Source organism: Rhineura floridana, chromosome 6 (assembly GCF_030035675.1).
Source record: "Rhineura floridana isolate rRhiFlo1 chromosome 6, rRhiFlo1.hap2, whole genome shotgun sequence".
Lineage (NCBI taxonomy): Eukaryota > Metazoa > Chordata > Lepidosauria > Squamata > Rhineuridae > Rhineura > Rhineura floridana.
In genome coordinates this window covers 138373979-138394381 of record NC_084485.1, presented here as the reverse complement: position 1 = coordinate 138394381, position 20403 = coordinate 138373979, and the positions used below count along the sequence as shown (strand labels likewise).

The 20403-nt window shown below is 40.3% G+C and overlaps 1 protein-coding gene across 5 annotated transcripts in view; it reads left to right on the top strand.

Annotated features, from left to right (window-relative positions):
• NEK7 (NIMA related kinase 7) overlaps nucleotides 1–20403 on the top strand; it is a 118006-nt gene that overhangs the window by 44948 nt on the left and 52655 nt on the right. For all 5 annotated transcript variants that reach the window (XM_061633946.1, XM_061633949.1, XM_061633947.1 and 2 more), the window contains exons 4-5: nucleotides 5938–6000; nucleotides 7270–7380. In XM_061633946.1, the coding sequence (XP_061489930.1) occupies nucleotides 5938–6000; nucleotides 7270–7380 (174 nt within the window). The remainder of the gene's footprint in view (nucleotides 1–5937; nucleotides 6001–7269; nucleotides 7381–20403) is intronic.

The following is a 20403-nucleotide window of genomic DNA, read 5'->3' as shown; positions in this document are numbered from 1 at the left end:
AGTGTTCTTGCACTCGGGTCCTGCTTGCGGGCTTCCCCCAGGCACCTGGTTGGCCACTGTGAGAACAGGATGCTGGACTAGATGGGCCACTGGCCTGATCCAGCAGGCTCTTCTTATGTTCTTATGGTAATGGTTGTCAAGAAAGTGTGGATGCTAAATGGAATATGCAAGGTTGTTTTAAGGGCACTAATTATTATGAATCCTTCTGTGAGGAAAAAACACATACTGAGTAGTATGACACCCAGGTTAAGGCTATCTAATGTTGCTGCTAAATATTACTGTGTTTCTTTGAGGGAAAAGTAAACAATTCTATATAAATGATCAGTGAACATTGTTGACAGTAGCTAGGAACAATGCAGTGAAAATCTTCCTTTCACATAGAAACTCCTTTGCTTCTAATGGTGATATTAGCCAAAGAGAATGGATGCATTTGTATTAAATTTGCTAGGTTGCAGTAGTTAGAAATTGTTAAGGGAAACGGTAACCTGACCTTATTATTACTGTGTTAATGGGCTATTCCATAGTAAACAACAAATAAAGAACAACCCTTAAATAGTATTCTGTGCTTTTGGAATTCTCCCCATGGCAATCTGTTTATGAGTACCATGTGTTGTGTGTTGCTTGGATGAATGTGAAAGAATATCCTTTACAAAATAACTTCTAACTTTTTTTCTCAAGTATGATCATTTTAGTACTGATCCTTCTCCTGTTGAAGTATATATCCATTTTTTATTGGAGAAAGATACAGTATAAATCATGTCCACCACAGACGAAAAGATTGCAAGGGAACCATGAACTTGGCTTTGGAATGGATCAGTCACACATAGTATCTTTAAGTCACAGGTACATAATTTCAGATTCTCCTGAACAACCGTAGTGTTACACAACTATGTATGCGCTTATAGCACCAGCAGCCCTTGCTCTGAGTCTGTTTTGGGGTGCTTTTCAGGTTTTTGCTTTGTTGCAGCATTCCCCCAGTTTTGATATCAAAATGTTTTGGGTGTCCTGGGAGAACATAGTGGCTCACTTTTCTACTGGTGTGTTGTTTGAAACATTAAATTTGGTATGGTACAGTTACAGTTCAGTGAAGCTTTTGTATGTGTGGGACAGCTTAGCTGCACACATCCAGTGAGGGATTTTCATTTTTTTGTTAACGGCAACTCCATTTCTCTATACTGAAAACTTCTTTCAAATCCCCTCTGAGATTAAAAGGAGCTTGGTTATGCAGCTTGAAGGGGGCTATTGGAAGATGGGGAGATAAAAGCCTTTTTGAGTTATTGGAGGTGAAGCTAGCTATCCTCTTCTTGGGATTTATGGCCATAGTCAACATACATTACCAAGTAGTAATAGTGTCTTCACAATATTATCAAACTGACAATTTTATTAATTTTTATATCTCTTCAGAACTCCTTACTTTTCAGAAACATTAGTTTCCTTATTGTTGATGGTTGTATGGCCATGAGAGTTGCTGTATACTATAGCCAGCGTGGATTTTTCACATTCTGCCATATTAAATTGAAAATACCTCCTATGCCGTTCTGCTACTTCCCATAAGCTCATTTCAAAACAAAATCTTACAAAAGTTATAGTACTGAACTCAGAAACGTTTGCTGAACAACCCTCACAGTGATAAACGAAACACTCGGAGAAAATCCAGAGTTCAAAGTCCAAAACATGAGTAAACAAATCCAGACCTCTGTTGGACATTGTCCTGTCAGTGGTCTCATAATTTGTTGAAGTTAATTAAAAATCAGCCATGTTCACAGAGTACATGTAGTCCTATTACTGACCTTACACCATACTCTGACCTTCATCTTCTGCAGTTATTAGTGACTATATCATAAAGGCAGCTATATTCTGCTGGCTTCAGTGAGATTGCATGTAAGAATTAGAGCTTTGGTGACACTGAATTTAGGTGCAATCCAGAACTATTGAAATCAGTGGGAGTCATAGAATCGTAGAGTTTGAAGGGACCCATAAGGCCATTGAGTCCAACCCCCTGCTCAGTGCAGGAATCCAAATTAAAGCATACTTGACAGGTGGCTGTCGAGGTGCCTCTTGAAGGCCTTCAGTGTTGGAGAGGCCGCCACCACCTCACTAGGAAAATGGTTCCATTGTTGTGCCACTCTAACAGGAAGTTTTTCCAGATGTTTAGCCGAAATCTGGCTTCCTGCAACCTGAGCCCATTATTCTGTGTCCTGCACTCTGGGATGATTGAGAAGAGATCCTCGCCCTCCTCTGTGTGGCAACGTTTCAAGTGTGTGAAGACTGCTTTCATATCTCCCCTCAGTCTTTGTCTTAATGGGCAGAGTATACAGCGGGTTGCATCTAGTACAATCACTTTGTGAACAGAAGGAGAGTTGCACCCGTGGAAGGACTGTCCCAGTGCTAAGCCATGAACAGGAGTCTGAGGTGAGCTGGGAACCACTTATTAGGCAAGGTAGAAGTCATGACTGAAGAGCAAGTTGGGACAACCCACGAGGCAGGATTGAGGGACAAGCCAGGATAAAAGAATAACCAAAGATACACACCAGAGCTAAGGAAGGCTATGTTGCTCAAGCAAGTCTTATTAGGAACTGGACGTCTTGTATACTCCTTCCTTCCCAGAAGAATCCAATGCCCTGCCTAGGAAAGTAGAGTCAATCCTAGGACTAGAGAAGCTGCAGTTCAGTGCCTCACCGCGTGGGTGAGCTGCACATAGATCCAGTAGCTCCTGACAAACTCCTTTAGTTCATGGAACAACTGCATTGGGTTGACGGGAATGCCTTCAGCACACCATCATCCTGGGAAACTAGGCTAATGCATAAAACTATTGCATAATTGCTTGTGTGAAGTGTGACTCTCACAGTTACTAACCAGCATTTGTGCACAGAGCTCTTTTATCACATGAGCACAGTATTGGTTAGCGGGATGCAAGTTTATCAGTCAATAATGACCCTCCTCAACTAATCTTGTGAATTACCTGATATCCCAGTGAAATGAGCTGTGTGCTGTCCAAATCGTTTCTGCTGTTTCTCTAGCAAGCCTGTTATGAATTGGTTATGAACACTTTAAAAGCCTTTGCCATAGGTTTTAAGGTGGGATGCCTAAATCACAACTGTTGTACTTTGTAAAGAATAACTACTGAGTCTGCTTTGTTGTAATTCCTATGTAAAATCCTGGCTGTAATATGATGCAATAGAACAGCCTGGAAAGAACTGTAAGATGGCAATCAATTAGCCAGTATTTCTATAATATAACCATAAAACCTGTAATGAATTATGATTTGGAGGAAGGGATGCTGCTGGATTAAATGCCACTTATTAAAATCCTGTATATGAATACTGCTCATTTTAAGATACATCTCCATAGCTGGCCAATTTTATTTAGTCACATTGTTTGAATCCCTAGGCTGCAATTCTACGCATACTTACTTGAGAGTAAACCCCACTAGAAACAGTGGGACTTACTTCTGAGGATTGCACTGTTAAACACTTATTATTTGTCTGTCTTTTCCCTGTAGGGCTCCTCTCTTCCTAATTTTCAGCACTCTAGTTAAAAAAGTGTGATGAGGACCTGGCACTTTTTAACAAAAAGCAGATGCGGGAGGGTCCTGATCCATGGTGTGGGGGAAGGGGAAGGGGGTGTAATCCTTTTCCTTGTGCCATTTTCCCACCAAAAATCCCCCTCAGCATGCTATTTGCTGCAAACAGATACTGTCATGCACTTCTAGTACTCAGTGTAATGTAAAGGGTGGTAAGAGTGTACTGAGAGGGGAAGGGGCCTGCAATAACATACTTGTCCCTTTCAGCGTGATACAGCAGGGATCAGATGTTCGTGTCTCACAGTGGTGAGGAGTGGGGACAGAGCATATAAGAACCTGAAGGTCTTAGTGGGTTGAGATTTTTCTCTGTTAACTTTTGGATGTTCCCATGGGGCTTTCCCAAAGGCTCTCATACTGGAAGCTAATCATATGTGGCAGGTCTTGGGATTTTAATGCCAAGGTGTGCTAAAAGTGTGTGTTTTTCATTCTGGCTCCAAGACTCATAGCAGCCGAGGGCCTGCAATGCTTCTCTTTTGCCAGGCATGTTCTCAACCCTAAGTCGTAAACTTTTGTTTCTGTGTTTTCCATCAAAGCCAGCTTGCCTTTCAATATTTAGTCAAAACTGAACATACAGTGATAGACCTTCCTTCTATTGGTTAGATTTTTTATGTACTGATGACTGTCCAGTATTTTATTTATTGAGATTAATGTGACTGCATTTGATACTATTGTATTTTATCCCATTTTAATGTACGTTGCCTAGAGTGGCTATCTGCCAGATAGGCGACACACAAATTAAATATTATTATTATTTATTATTATTTTTATTATTTAAATCTTAACATTCCATTCATGTGACTTATCTTGCTATCGTTCAGCTCTGCCCACTCAGTCTCCTTCCTGACTCATAACTTGCAGCCCAGAGGGTTTGCTTTCTATCATCTTAGCATTTGCAATGTACTGAGGTAAGAGAATTCTAGGATGTGCTCCTGCTAAAGTTCTTCTTTTCCACTATACTTAACAGTTTGACTGGTTAAAATATATATTTAGTAATATCTTTCCCATGAGATGGTTACAGAGCATCCTTATTCTTCAGTTAACATCTGTTGCTGTTTGTTTTTGCTCTCCCTGGTCTTGTGTGTGTTGAACATTTTAAGGGAGTTTGTTTGGAGGAGGAAAATGGGGAAAGTTAGAACTATCTTGCTTCTGTAAGAGAACTTTCCCAGGTGACCATACATTTTGGGAGAGAGCCATAAAAGGAGAATGATTGGAAGGACCACTGTCCTTTCTACCTTATGGCTGTGGAGGACTTTGGTAATGGTGAAAAAGGGTAGAGGAGCCTTAGCTTCTCAGGAGTCTGGCTCTTTTTTTGTATTTCTGAGAGAGCCTGTTTTGTTTATTTGCTTTAACAAGATGTGGACATTTCAAATTAAAGCAACAAGCAGACTCCTCAGCAATTTTGAACCCTACCACATAACCACACCTGATGACAACACACATCAAGCAATGCTGAAAATTCAGGCAGAAGAAATGCTACTTTGTGTGACCCACTGAAAACGAACAAAACATTGTTGCCCAAGAACTGAGGGCATATGTGGCTCTCTGGTGGTCCTGTTCTTTAGGGTTTCGCTTTAGGCCCTGACTCCCTGAGAAGCAGCACTTGCCACATGGGGGACATTAGGGGCTGTCTGAGAAGCCTTATTAAATGAGATACCATGTACAGAAATGCAATGCCAGACTTATGTAACCATCTTATCATTATGATGCCAGATGCGTTTATAAAATGAATGTCACTGTTCATTTTATCCCAGTGTTTCTGAAATGTCAGATAGCTGAGACACACTTCTTTTCTGAATTAAAATTCAAGGCACACTTCTTGTATTCCCAAAGGTTTACATTTAGAGTGTATAAATTATACTATAAAAGTATCCATGGTGCAGCATAGTTTTTGTATGAGTTGCTGATCTGGGCATGCCTCATGGATGGAAAGAACTGAGCTTAGAGCACTAACTGGTGTAGAGGCACAATAGGAAACTCCCCTGAGAATGTGTCATTCTGCTTTGTTTCTACATGGACAGTTGTTGAATGATCCAATCGCAAGCCTACTACACAGAAGCTCTAGAATTATTCACCATCTTGGTGTAGTAGGCCGAAAGGAAGGAGGTAAAGCCAGAACAATATAGCATTCAGAGATGCGGCAAGGTGACCTCTTTTGTGGCAAGTTCTTGTGGATAGATAGTACTCACAACAAGTTTTTATTATTTAATGTCTATCTCATGGCATACAGTTTGGAGATGTCTCATTTATGCAAAGGATTATTTTTAGGACATTTGCAAATAAAACTAAACATTGAAGATGTATACCCTGTGAATTTATTTTCATTTTGTAAAATTATTTTTCTTTTCTTTAAAAAGATATTTGATTTAATGGATGCCAAGGCTCGGGCTGATTGCATCAAAGAAATAGATCTTCTTAAGGTAAATATGTATTAAGACTTTTACAAGTTTTGTGTGACTTGTAATTGCTGCTGGTTTTGTTTCCTGGCTCAGTTCACAATGGTGGTGTTAACCTTTGAAGCCATTAATGGTTTGTGAGCTGGGTATCTTAATGACTTTCCTTGCATGCTTCTATGGTCACCTGAGCCTCTCCCCCAGATCCCTCAGCACGGTGAAGTATGCATGGTAGAGACCAGGGCTAGGAATGCCTTGCCCAAGTGAGCAGTGTCAGGCCCCCTCGCTGCTTTAGGTGGCAGGTGACGGCTGTTTAAAAAGGCCTTTGGACGGATTATTTTCCCTTGGTATTTTAATATCTAATTCTAATTGCTGTTTTTAATTGTTATTGGGGTCTAATATTTTGTGTGATGATTTGGTTGAATTGTTTTTTTATTTTACTGGAAGCCTTGTGCCCAGTGCTGCTTGGGAATTCAAGGAAACCAACAAATCAGCACAGTTTTGAAATCAGTGCAGTTTGTGAAGGTTCAGTCCATCAAGTTGATTCAAAATGGCATCCAATTGTCTTCAAGCATAGATGAAAACCTGCTCCTTGATCTCAGGAAGCATCCTGCAAAATTTGGTAACAATGTCTTGAGAGGTGTTCAAATGCATATCGAACAAACAACTTTCCAAAATAAATTGTAGATAAGGGTTTTTTTGTTAGCCACCTTGAATTTCTTCTGAAAAATAAGCAGGATATGAGATTTAAAATAATAATTAAATGAAAAGACATACATTCTGTAGAATCATAGAATATGCCTTCAAGCTTCTGGAGTATTACTAATGCAAACAGCAAAAATGAGACTTAAGAAGAGAAAAAGCATATGAATGTTTGAAAGTCTAAAATAATTAAAACAATTCTGTACTTGAAAGCATGTTAAATAGAGAAACCCAGCTAATGAATATATTAATGTACAGTGGACAAAGTGCAAGCCAATGGTTCTTGGGGAAAGCACACGCTGTGCATGTGGGAGGCCTCAAATTCAGTGCTGGGATGGATAGATTACTAAAAAACTGGGTTTCAGTTTGGTTCAATTCTGTCATCCTTGTTAAGTTTTAGATTGATTTTTAAACTTGGTTCATGTTTTTTTATTATCTAAAAACTATAAAAATGAGCATTTAAATTTTCCTGTAGTACAGAAAATGTTGTTTTTGCCTTGTGGATATTTAGGCTTAAATGGGGAAGGACTCTTGTTACCATCTTTGAATACTGAACAGTGATATATAGACTGAAGTATCTGTTTATTTTCCTAGCAATTGAATCATCCCAATGTAATCAAATACTATGCATCATTTATTGAGGACAATGAACTGAATATTGTGCTGGAATTAGCAGATGCTGGAGACCTATCTAGAATGATCAAGGTAGGCCTTCTTTCTCTCAGTAAAGTTCTTTACAAGTTCTTGTTTATTTGGAACAAATACAAACACTATTTTATTTTTCATGTTTTGTTTTTTTTATTTTGTTTTGATTCTCCTTATTCAGGTTTTATTTCTGGATCCTATGTTACCCTAAATTAGAAGTAATAGCTGCTATTCTTCTCCAGGTTGCAGTTTTGTCAATCTTTTTTAAACAGTTGAGGTTTTCACTTCTGTATCTAACTGCCAAAATCTGCAAGTTATATTCAAATGCAGTGCATGATTGCAAGAAAGGGTAGATGGAGAGATCACTATTCTACTCCAAATTTGGCATTGTGCCACCATAATATAGAGACTTGGTGTTTCTGTTTATAAATTCTCCCCTTTGAGATTTTTATCATCATAATTTAGCTGTAAAACCAACTTGTAGTTTTCAAATGTTGGTAATAGGGATGGAGTTAGAACTGCCTAGTTCCAATCTGGTTGTATTCTGATAGTCCATTATTCCATCCCAATTTTAAAAAAATCGTCACTCCTTGAATACTGTCTGCTTCCCATTGCTGCTGCAGACGACACTTCCCCCTTGCTCCAAACAAGAGGGGAGGACTTTTGCTGAAGCACCAGAGCGTCTTTCAGGTGTTCCGAGGGCAGGCATCTGCCTATAAAACACGTGGCAGACGCAAAAGGAGACTGAGTGTGGAGCTACCAGGAAGAAGAGGTGATTACTATCGCTGACTCCTGTCTCCTCGCACTGCCACTGCTGACAATGCCTTTACTCAGAACGAGAGGAGAGGGTTTTTCGTGAAGCAAAAAGAAGCAAGGCTGCAAGTAAAGGTTGCTTTCCCTCTTCCTTCCTGGCAGCCAGCCTGCCTGCCTTTCTTGGCTCCTGATTCACTGCCATCTCCTTTTAAAAATTATTCTTATTTGCAAGGCCGCCCAGATCTCTCCTTCAGCCCAGACAGAGCCAAGGAGGAGTGAGGAAGCTCAGGATTGCTCGCTCCTGCATCTCTGAGACTTAAGTGTGTGTGCCAGCATCCCCCCTTTCTTCCACCAACAATCTGCCCCCCCTCAATCTCTCCAAGATGCTGCAGCAGTTGAGGGTTTCACCCCTCCCATGTGCCCAAATGCGTGCCTGCCTGCAGATGCTTGCAGGAGGGGCAGGTGTGTATGTGTGTGTGTGTGTGCACGCACTGATCTGTCTTCTGTTCCACTCTCATATCACAACTGCACGCTAACCAAGTCATCAGTTCTGATGATCACCCCGAGGCCTAAAAGCACTAACACACCTGCTCAATCTATCCACCCTTTTGTCTCCACCCTTTAGCATCCCCACCACTACCACATTGCTGCTTCTCTATTAATTCTTATTATTATTTTAAAAAAGCTCAGCAGGTTGGCTGAGGCTGGGGGTCTACATATTGCAGCTGAAATGTATTTATTTATTTATTATTGTATTTATATCCCACCTTTCCTCCAAGTTGCTCAAGGTGGTGCACATAATCCCCCCCTTCCATTTTATCCTTACACCAACCCTGTGAGAAAGGTTATGTTGAGAGACTGTGTCTGGCTCAAGGTCACCCAGTGGGCTTCATGACTGGGTGAGGATTTGAACCTGGATCTTAGTCCCACTGATGTTGGGAGACAGGACTGTACATCTTCAGATTATGTGTGTGGAGGTGAGGGTGATACCAGTTTGATGAATCTTTTCATTAAGAAAAGAAAGCAACACCTCGCTGAGGTCTGGGCTACTTCACACTACAGGGGTGGGAGACCTATTGTGCTTGTCTGCCCTCAGAGGCTTATGGAATCTGAAGGATTCCTGAGTGCTGTAGGGGATTTTCCAGCTGATATGGCTGGCGTTCGTCACACTGTGGAATGGGGAAATGTGTAAAGCATCAATGCAATTGCTCCTCAGTGCTCTTGCTGTCATTGTGGAGCACGTAGGTCACCTTGGTACTCTAGTTACCTACATGCAATGAAACAGCAGGGTAGATGGTTAGGGCGCAGGTGGTGTAAATCTCTGTCTGAACATTACTGTACCTTTCACATGGTGTTGATGGCAAAGAAAGCCTACTTCTCCACCATGGTGTCTACAAGTAGCCACCCAGCAGAGCTTTACTGAGTGGTAAATGGGCTTTAGTCAGCTAGCCAAGAAACTTCGTTCTGACACCCTCTGCTGTACAGCCTGCTGTAACAACTTTGGGAGGCATATTAGGGGCAAAGTTGCTCAGCTTTGGACAGAGTTGGACACCACAGTTAGAGCAAGTCCAGAGCACTATCTATTCCATCTGTACTGGATGAGTTTCAAGTATTGTGGCCTGAGGATGTGGACAAGCTGCTTGAAGAAGTGCAGTCAACTACCTGCCTCCTTGACCCTTGCCCTTCTTGGCTTCTTAGAGCTAACTGTAGGGGTTGACTGGGGGGGTGTCCAGGGATCAGGGCTTCACTGGACGAGGGTGGTGCATCCCCTCCTTAAGAAGACCTCCTTGGACCCAGAATTGTTAAACAACTATTGGCTAGTAGTGAATATCCCCTTTTTGAGCAAGGTGCTCAAGAAGGTAGTGGTGGTCCAGCTTCAGGCATTCTTGGAGAAGGCTGACTATCTAGATTCATTTCAGTCTGGCTTTAGGCCTGGTCATTGCACTGAAACTGTCTTGATCATCCTGGCTGAGGACATTGGGAGAGAAATGCAGGAAGGACAACCCTGCTCATTCTTCTTGATCTCTTGGCAGCTTTTGATACCATTAACTGCAGTATCCTTCTGGAGTGGCTCAAGGAGGTGGTGGCTGGAAACACTGTACTTCACTGGTTCAGTGGGACGTTTCCAGAAAGTTGACTTGGAGGTTTCTATTCGATACCATGGGAACTTTCCTATGGTGTCCCGCAGGATTCCATCTTGCCTCCCCAATGCTATTTAACATCTATATGAAACCACTTAGACCTGTTATAATGAGTTTTGGAGTGAAGTGTCATCAATATGCAGATGACACATGCTATGTCTCTCTGTTTCATCTGAATTGGGAGAGGAGGTTAAGGTCCTAGACAGGTGTTTGGAAACAGTGGTGGGTTGGATGTGGCCCAACAAACTAAAGCTGAATCCTGAAAAGACAAAGGTGTTATGTGTTCCAAGTTCTCAAGTCTAGGAGATGGGAAGATGGCCTGTTTTGGATGGGGTTACACTCCCCTGGAAAGAGCAGGTTCATAGCATGGGGGTACTCCTGGATCCAATCCTGTCACTTGAGGCCCAGGTGCCCTCGGAGTGCCTATTTCCAGCTCCAGCTGGTTCACCAGCCATAGCCTCTTTTGGACAGAGATGACTTAGCCACAGTACTCCATGCTTTGGTAACTCTCAGACTAGATTATTGCAACACACTGTATACAGTGTTGTCCTTGAAGACGTCTTGGGAACTTCAACTGATTCAATATGCAGCAGCCAGATTACTGGCTGGGGTTGCTTTTAGAACTCGTGTAACCCCTGTGCTAAAACAGTTGCATTGGTTGCCCATTTGTTTCTGGGCCCAACTGAAGTTGCTCATGCTAGTGTTTAAAGCCCTAGACGACTTAGGCCTGAAATATCTGAGAGGCTGCCTCCTTCCCTACACCTCTCAGGTGTTAAGATCAGCAGAGGGGACCTTCTTGTAGCTCTGCCACCCTCACAAGTTTGGAGGATGATGGCCCAGGAGAGGGCATTCTTTGTGGCAGCTCTTAAGTTGTGGAATTCCCTTCCCACAGAAGTACTCCTGGCACCTTCACTTTACAGTTTTTAGTGAGTGGTAAAGACACACCTCTTTATCCCAGCTTTTGGCACTGGAGTTGTGTGTTTTCCTGTTGGTTATAATTTGTTTTAATTATTTTTAATACTGAATTTTAATCTGCTGTAACCCCCACTCTAGCATGCTGGTGGAAAGCTGGTTAATAATAATAATAATAATAATAATAATAATAATATACACTTGAGTCAGATATCTTTTTTTTAAAAAAAAAGCCTGACTTTAATTGGAGTATTTTTTATCAGAAAAGTGCAGAGGTTGCCAGCCTATTTGGGCCTGTGATCACAACTGGAAAAATTGCATGGGTATACCACAATCTTTTCTTTTGGCTACAGAAGGATACTTCTTTCAAATATAGTTTCAGCAGGGGGACAGTACCCTGTGGGAGCAAGGGAAAGCCTCTGCAGGCACATTTGTGCCCACAGACACCACATTGGTGAGCCCTGGTAAAATGGGTTCTACGAGTGTAGAAAGGTGCAGGAATATAAACTAAGGGCTCATCTACATGGTGGTTTACTGTGTGTTTAGTGCTACTTACATGGCCTTCTAATTTGCATGGTTCACATGACGATACCGACAAACAGAAGCTATCATGCTGCTTTCCCCCTGTAAATCTGTACTAACACAATTGTCTGATAATACAGTAGGGCCCCGCTCATACGACAGGTTCTGTTCTGGACCGCCGTCGTAAAGTGAAATCCGCCGTAAAGCAGAACGCATTGACTAACATTGTCTAAAATGGTGCCTGATGCCCGAAAAACGCCATAAAAGTGGAACAAGCACCGTAGGAGCAGGGCCTTTCTGCAATTGACAACCACTGTATCGGTGGAAAGCTGCAAAGCAGAACGCCGCAAAGCGGGGCCCTACTGTACAAAAAGGGGAGGAAAAAAGTCTTCATTCTGTATCTCTCATGCTTGCAGACACTTTGCTCCAATGCTTTTAGCTGGGTGTGTCACTCATTCCCCTCTCCACACCCACCCTCCTCCTCTTCCCTTCTTTCTTTTTATTTCCTGTAGACTGAAAAGTAACTTCCGTCTGCTCTCCTCCTACTACTTTTTTATGTTGCTGCAAATGGTGCCTGTATTTTCTTTCCCCCTCTAACTTGTGTACAAAAGCATAACACTGCTCAAACAAAGATTTGTACTTCAGCTGGATCCTACCAGGGAAAACACAGATATTTGCACTTCTTGGTTTTTTTTTTAAAGGAACCCACTGCAGCATGCTTGGTTGCCAAGCAACCAGAGGGAGGAAAAACGTTAAATTAGAGGGCGTGGTCATTATGAAACTGCATGATTGATCCTTCCAGTGTGAATTAAAAACACCGTGTTTGCAGCTGGCATTGAACCCTTACTGTGGACGGTGCAAAATAGAAAATGGTGGTAAAAACAGGGTCTTTAGTATGAAGTAATGCTTGCATGTGGATAAACCCAAATACTCTTGGCAAGTTCTTCCAAGAACTTCATATTTAAGATTTGTACACTTGGCTAGGTCATTCCATGGCAATGCAGTCTTTTTTATTATTATTCACGTCTTGTCAAATAATCATTCCCTCCTCCCTGCTTACAAGTTCTTTGATCTTCAGACTAGCTTATTGTGTTCACTGGATCATGAGTGTCTCAGGGTTTGGGGGATATATTAACAAGTGTGTTTTTATTTATTCCTCTCCTTGTGCCTTCAAAATACTTTTTTGTGACTGTTATAAGGAATATTAATTTCACTATATAGTACAGAGTTTTGGAAATGTATCTTTTGTGCTTTGAAGAATATTCCTTGCCAAGATGGTGGTTTTAAGCTAAGACAGTGAAAAATGTGATGCTACAAAGATTGACAATATCCTGTTAATATTTATAATCAAATTGTATATATTTTGCTTATGAATTAATAATTCTGTAGGTTTACACGTTCTAATATGAAGGTTTTCTTTTCTCTTCCGAATATTCCAGTTTGATATAATAATATGAGGTCTCTCTCTCTCTCTGACAGATTGCATTATGCCCTATTGATGTCTTTATTTTATCTGGGCCTGTTAAACCTTTAGCTTTTAGCCAATTTAACTCTTGATTTTAGCATTTGGAATCTGGTGGGCTTTTTTTGAGGATATTTAGTAAAAGTAGCTGTTCCTCTTTAATAGTTAAATAAACATATATCCCCTTTAAAGCGGAAAACCATCTTGTACACTTTTCCCCAGATTCACAGAAGGACAACCATAGCTTCCAACAATGCCATCAGCCCCCGAGTACTTGTTCAGATTGGCCAGCTCTGGTTTAAAATAAGATTTTAGTAAAAATCCACAATTTTGAATCTGTGATTATTGAATTTGTAATTTAATCTACTGGTGAATCAAACTAATGCCTTTTCCTTCTGATTTCACCCTAGAGATGTCTAAACTTGCCCTCAGGGCAGTTTGGCCCTGTTGTACTCTGTGGCTATTTCTGACCTTTCCTTGAGGGCAATTTACAATGTCCTCTTAACATAGCATCATGATTAATGAAGTGAAAGATTGCTGATTGAAGTTAATGACAGCCTATCAGGCTATGATTAAATATGCATAACGTGTCACAATATACTCACATTTTCATAGTTCTTGTAGTGGAATCAGCATGAGTTTATATTAGGCTTATAAAGAGTAGGGGAAGGATGGAAGTACAATGAATGCATCCCCTTTTTTAAAAAAAATGTAACAATACAAAAATAAGAATATTTCTCTCTGTGTGTTTGTGTTGTTTTTCACATGAGCAGGGATAAACACAGTAATTAGGTTCAGGAATGAGGCACAAGATTTTGGAATCCAATAAGGATAATAGTAGTTGCTCTCTCTCTTGTTAGAAAGTATGGATGAGTCTTTCAGCTCAGTGTTGTGTTATTGAGTGCAGTGCCCTAATGAGCAAAAACAATCTGATTTTTAAAGGTTTAAATGAGTAACTTACTATGATGGCACTACCATATTGACAGTCTTATGAATTAGCTCATTCTTGTCGGTCAATGGTTTCCAAACTTTCTAGCCTCAGGAAATCCTTCTCACATCATTTTAAATTTATTTAATATCACAATTTATATTCCTTCTTTCTATAAATTTGTGTGTGTTAAGGAACTAATAGGCATTGCAGCAGAATAAGGGTGCATGTTCAAGAATTCATACTCAATTCACTTCGGCCATCCACCAGGTCTTTTATGACCATCACCTACATAAAATGAAAATAGCTTTCTAAAATGCACCCAACACACCCTGCAGCTCTAACCTTGCTGCTGCTTTGCTCCTCCCCTCGCTATTTGGGTAAGCGGCAGCAATGCTGCCACTGGGAAGCTATTGCTGCAGCTCCACTCTGCTGGACGCGTGGCTTCTGCTGCCATCCAGGATTTAATCCCAGGTGATGGTATTTACCTTCCCATGCATCTATGAGACTTGGGTGGATGGGCTGAGAGGTGTCAATTGTCCCAGTTTGTCTGCTTGCGTCTGCGCTGACCCAGTCTTGAGATTAGGAAGGAGGTGTCACTGTCGTCTCCTGTCCCCCTCATCAGTTTCCTGTCTAGTCAAACTCAGTTTTGAGTGTTTGTATCTGATACTGGTTTTGGAATTCTATTGCTGTATGTATCGCCCTGCTGCCTAACAATCTCAGTGCTAGAAATGATGTTGGATTTAGTTTTGAGGAACCACAAATATTGGTGTTGAAAGATGCTTAGGCTGCCTTATCTGGTGTGGGTCAGGATTTTCATGGCCACTATGACAACCATGGCTCTGTCTCAGTTTGGCACAGACTCAACAAACGGAGCAGTTAATATTGTTGCTCTGGTATTCCCAACCAGAAAAGATGGTGATGATTGGGCTTGCAGTGGCAGAATCAGACCCTGGATCTGATAGTATGGTTTGCTAATGGATTCCTGAGAGTCCTTTCTGTTGGCATTTCTGTCAGTCACATTCTAGAATTCAGAAGTTACCTGGGCTGCAGACGTGATTGTTGTTAAGCATTCTGTCCCACTGAATAGAATTGACTTGACCACTTTGTAAAACCAAGTAGTTGAGGGTGATGAAGTGGTTGGAATGATTGCCAGAATGTAAGTGGAGGAAAACTGACCAAATGCAGTTTAGAGCTCACCATATTCTGGCAGTAGCAGCAGTGAAGAAGGAATATTTTCCTACCATCATTGCATCTGCATAGTGATGCCCGGCAGAGCTGTTTTAAATGGTTATAGGAGTCCTTTAATTGGGTCCCTAAGGTTATCTTAGAGAACCCTGAAGTGCCCGCTGTGAACATTTGCAAACCATTTCACAATGTGGAGACCGTAATTGTAGCATATAAAGTAAAATAATTCTTTTCTATCTTTAGAGTGAGGACTAGGCAGGCTTCAACCTACCGGAAGCCTGATAATGTTGAGCCTGGAGGGAAAAAAACCAGGAAGAACAGGGATCTGTTTAATAAATTGTTCATATAAATCCATGTTGTTGTCTGAATGTCACTTTACTGGCGTGAGTTTTGAGTAATATCTTGAAAATTAGTTTTGCTAGATTGTATCATGGCGACATTGTTAAGCTGAGGTTCCATTTTGTTCTGTTCTATTTATTTAAAAGATTATATACCACCCTTCAGCAATACTTTCAGGGTGGTTTACAAAAGCAAGATAATACAGAAGCAAAATATAATTGATTGCAACATGGTTAAAAGAGTAATATAATTTTAAAAAACCTCTTTGCCTGGTGCCAAAAAAATAGTAATTTTGACACTAGTAAACTTCTCTGAGGAAGTAATTCCATAAAGAGGGGGCCACAATGGAGATGACCCTCTCTGGTTGCCACCTACCTTGCCTCAGATGTGTGGGGCAATCCAGATAGCCTCAATATGTGCCTTTTAAGGCAGTCTTCCCCAACATGGTGCTGTCCAAATACTTTGGACCACAACCTCATGTGTCGTTCATCTTACATTGTTAGCCTAAGAGCAGTTATTTAACTTTTGTAAATTGTATTTTGTAAATTGTATTATTTGATTGATTTATTTTATATTGTATTTTTATATTTGTGTTTTTTGTAAGCCGCCTTGAGGGCCTTTGGCCAGAAGATGGGGAATCAATCAATCAATCAATAATAATAATAATAATTATAACTCCCATTAGCCCCAGCCAATGATTCAATTGTGGATTGGGAAGATGGCCGCGAGCTACTAAGGTCGAGATAATCTCTCCTCCATCCTAAAACAAAAAGTTTGTATTCTCCTTAGAACTTTTTAGAATTCAAATAAGTGCAAATAGAACTTATCTTATCTTAAACGAAGCATTTTAAACTCTCCTACCCTTACTGGAAATGGAATTGGAATTGTAAACTCCGGCGTCTGCTCTTCAAACGCTATGTTGCTTATCTGATTCCTAGTAGTTGGATTCTTCCGGGAGTCGAGCCAAGTGTCTAATGAAGCTTATTGAAGAGACTAATGAAGCTTATTCTTTGGAGGACTGTGAACTAGTGAGAACTCTAAGAATTTAATTCTAAGAATCTGTTAGCTTTGCTGCTTTTAGGGTGGGGCAAACAAAGCTACTTTTAGTGTTGAAAATCACTTAACTGCTATCATGGTCCTAACAAGACAAAAATCCAAAGACTTAGGCATTATGCTGAATAATGAAGAGTGGATATTACCTGCCAGAAGGAAGCAAGCAAAAATAACGCAATACTACCACCCAAGGGCAAGTAGTCCAAGCATTGTTAAAAATATTCCTAAGGAGGAACGCAATGATATAACACAATGTGAGAATACAATTAATAATTGGACTTTGACTAATTTTTCTCTCTGGCATCTAAATAACGATGACACTGGGCTATTAAATTTAGCTCAAGAACTGGAAGAGGCGGAGGAAGAACAAAATTCATTGCAATCCAGGCTTGAGCTTAATAATACAGCAATAAGTACAGCTAGCTCAATGCCGCCACTTGAGTCCTCATATTCTTATGAGGTATCTAGTTACAGCTTTTTGTCACCCTCTGTGCAACCAAAAGAGCCAAAAGTCCACGAGGTACCCAGTTTCTGCACAGTACCTATGAATGAGAGTCGGTCTCAGCTGATGTCCAGTACATTATCTCAATTTCCCAGACCTATGGTCGAATCGGATTTATTGCCCTCAACAACCCTCATTATGCAACAAGGCGATGCTGACGAGAAGATCTCTATTAATAAAAAATTAACTCCTCTTAATGAAACTTGGAGCCAAGCGGTAACTCAATCGTTATCCTTGATCTCAAGATTTGTTGCGGAATCAAACTCTTTTATCACAACACTAATGCAATATTTTATTAAAAAAGATTTTAACATAAATGAAGAAAAAACAACACCCAAGACAATAACTCAAGCATCCCAGACAAAACGCAAAGATTTCTGCCACTTAGTGGGGAGAAGGAGGAAGAAGAAGAGATCTCCTATCACCAATCAAGTTAAGAAACCTAAAAACCTAAAATCGTCAAAAACCTGACACAAAAGTCACATGAATTTCAAAAGGCTGTTTAATTTAGCAGACCCTTCAAATCTCAAAAGTAAAAAATTGAAGAAGAAAAGGAAGAACAAGAATAGAAAAATCAAGGAGGCTAATTCCATTAGTCTGATGTCTGCTGTTCAAATGCCTGAGATGGACCAGATTTCTAGTAACAAGGAAAAAATGAGTCAGACTTGTCCAGAAATTATAACTCAACATGAAGAAGCAATGCTAGAAAAAAGCACATTCCAAGTCAATCAAAGTTATAAAGCCTGGAAACTGATTCTTAATCCGGCTAAAATAGCAATAATAAATTTTCCGAAACCCAAAGGTTATCTAACTCAACAAGAACGAAGATCCCATTTTTGGCATCTAATGGAAAACATTAAGCCCGATCTATTCAAGATAGAGGATGTTGCCCGGGTTCAATATCTATTTTACAACTATACAAAGGCGAGAGCCATAGTTACGTTTCATAATAAAAACCTCGTAAGAAATTTGTATAAAAATAGACAATTGTTCTTAAACTATGATCTACTGATTTCAAGAGTTTTTGAGAACACCGCTCCCCCTTTGAGCCTTATTCCATCTCAAAATAAAACAACGAACACTCCAACTTTAAAAAGACAGGATCAAGCAACTCTCCGAGATACCATCCGCCAGGAGGTCGTATTATCACCTGTTAATGAGACAAAAATATCTACCACAAATTTCCTTGATCATCATACCATTCAGTGTCCAGAGACAGACACCAATTATGTGGTCAATGACTTCATACCAGAAGAATGCCATCTTCTAGAGACTTTTACACACTTATCGAAGGGGGCTCAATTGGAAATCACTAATAGATTGGAAAACCTATTGACTGACCTAAAAGAAAAAACAAAGACTTTGGAAATTAACAAACCAATACTGGACAGGTCAACTAATGTTGAACCTTGGAACATATCTAATGTCCTGACAATCGACTCATACAAAATGGAGGTTGATACTCTGAACCTCGATCCTTTATCTCGACTTGCAAGAAATGTTGACATTAATGGTCATTATTCTATGCCCACCTGACAAGGATCTGTATCTAATTCCGCCCAATTGAAGTTTACTTCCTGGAATGTGGCGGGTTGGAAAACTAAGGCTACTGACCCTAATATTATGAGTTCCTTATCTCAATTTGACATCATCTTCTTACAGGAAACTTGGACGGAAGGGGATATAATCCTGGACGGTTATTTAACACACCATATGGATGCTACCCCTAGTAATAGGGGTGGTCGTCCTAAAGGAGGCATTTGTACACTAATAACAACTACAATTAAGGCAGCAACCATTAATATGGTATCGCTGCCCGAGTTGGCAATTGCTACAATTTTAAAATTTGCCTATTTTTCATTATTGTTGGTTAATGTCTATATACCCCCCAGTCGTGACAAAAACAGTGCCATAAAGAAAATAGAATCACTCGAGTCCTATTTAGTTAATTTATCATTTACTTACCCTGACTCGCTGATACTCTTAGCAGGCGACTTTAATGCGAGAGTAGGCCCGTCGGATGAAACTATATACAATAAATATCAAATGGAGATTTGTCCTTTAGATCTTTTGCCCAATATCCCTCCTAGGCAATCTCAAGATAAAGGTATGAATTATGCAGGGCTCCTTTTAACCCAGCTAGCAGTAAAGCTAAACCTAATACTCCTAAATGGGCGTACTGAGGGTGATTTGGATGGTGAATTCACCTTCCTATCCCCCAGGGGAGCGTCCATGATCGACCTAGTATTTGTCTCCTTAGAATTATTCCATCGGGTGGCAAATTGTAAAGTAATAAATCGATTAGATAGCGACCACTCTTTAATAACTACTGTATTTTCCTCCGACGACTGTTCCTTACACTTGAGGCAACAAATTCCCACAGTAAAAGATATGATGACACGACCAGGTAGGATTAAATGGGCTCCTAAATTGGAAAAAGATATAGCAGTCAGATTAAATTCATCTGAATTTCAAACTATCAAGGAACAAATTGTGCTATCCTCTCAGACTGATGTTCTTGTTTGTCATTTCCACCAACTAATTCTTATGCTCCAAACGGTCCTTTTAACCAACTCCAAACAACAACCAACTAGTCAAGTCTATAAATCTAGATCCTGGTTTGACCATGAATGTGTTGCATCCAAAAGACAACTTATTGCTATTCACCAGGTTTATAAAGCAAACAGATCTCCAGATTCCTTACAGGAATATTGTATAGCGAAAAAACAATATAAACAACTAATAAGAATGAAAAAGAGTTTAGAACAAAGAGTCATTTGGCAGCATCTGCTACAGGCCTCTAAACTGAAAAATCCTTCTACTTTCTGGCACCTTATAGCACATCATTGGCCAAAGCCTTATGCTAAACCCGACTGTTGCATTTCATCAACGGTTTGGGAAAAATTCTTTGGGGAACTATATCAGACAGGACATGGTTTAAACACCATACCTTTCAGTCCGGTAGATGAAATTCCGAACTGGCCTCCAGTTTCAACTGAAGAAATACTTGAGCTTCTAGCTGCGTTAAAATCAAACAAAGCACCTGGGCCTGATAATATTCCCGCCGAAGTATATAAATCCAACGCAGCTTGGTGGGCTCCTATTCTTGCAACCCTTTTTACATACATTGATGCTTCGTTGCAGATCCCTAATGATTGGAAATCAGCTATTATTATTCCTATTCATAAAAAAGGCTCATTTTCTGACCCGGCCAACTATAGGCCTATTAGCCTGCTTAACATAATCAGCAAGCTCTATGCTGCACATCTTTACAAGAAGCTTA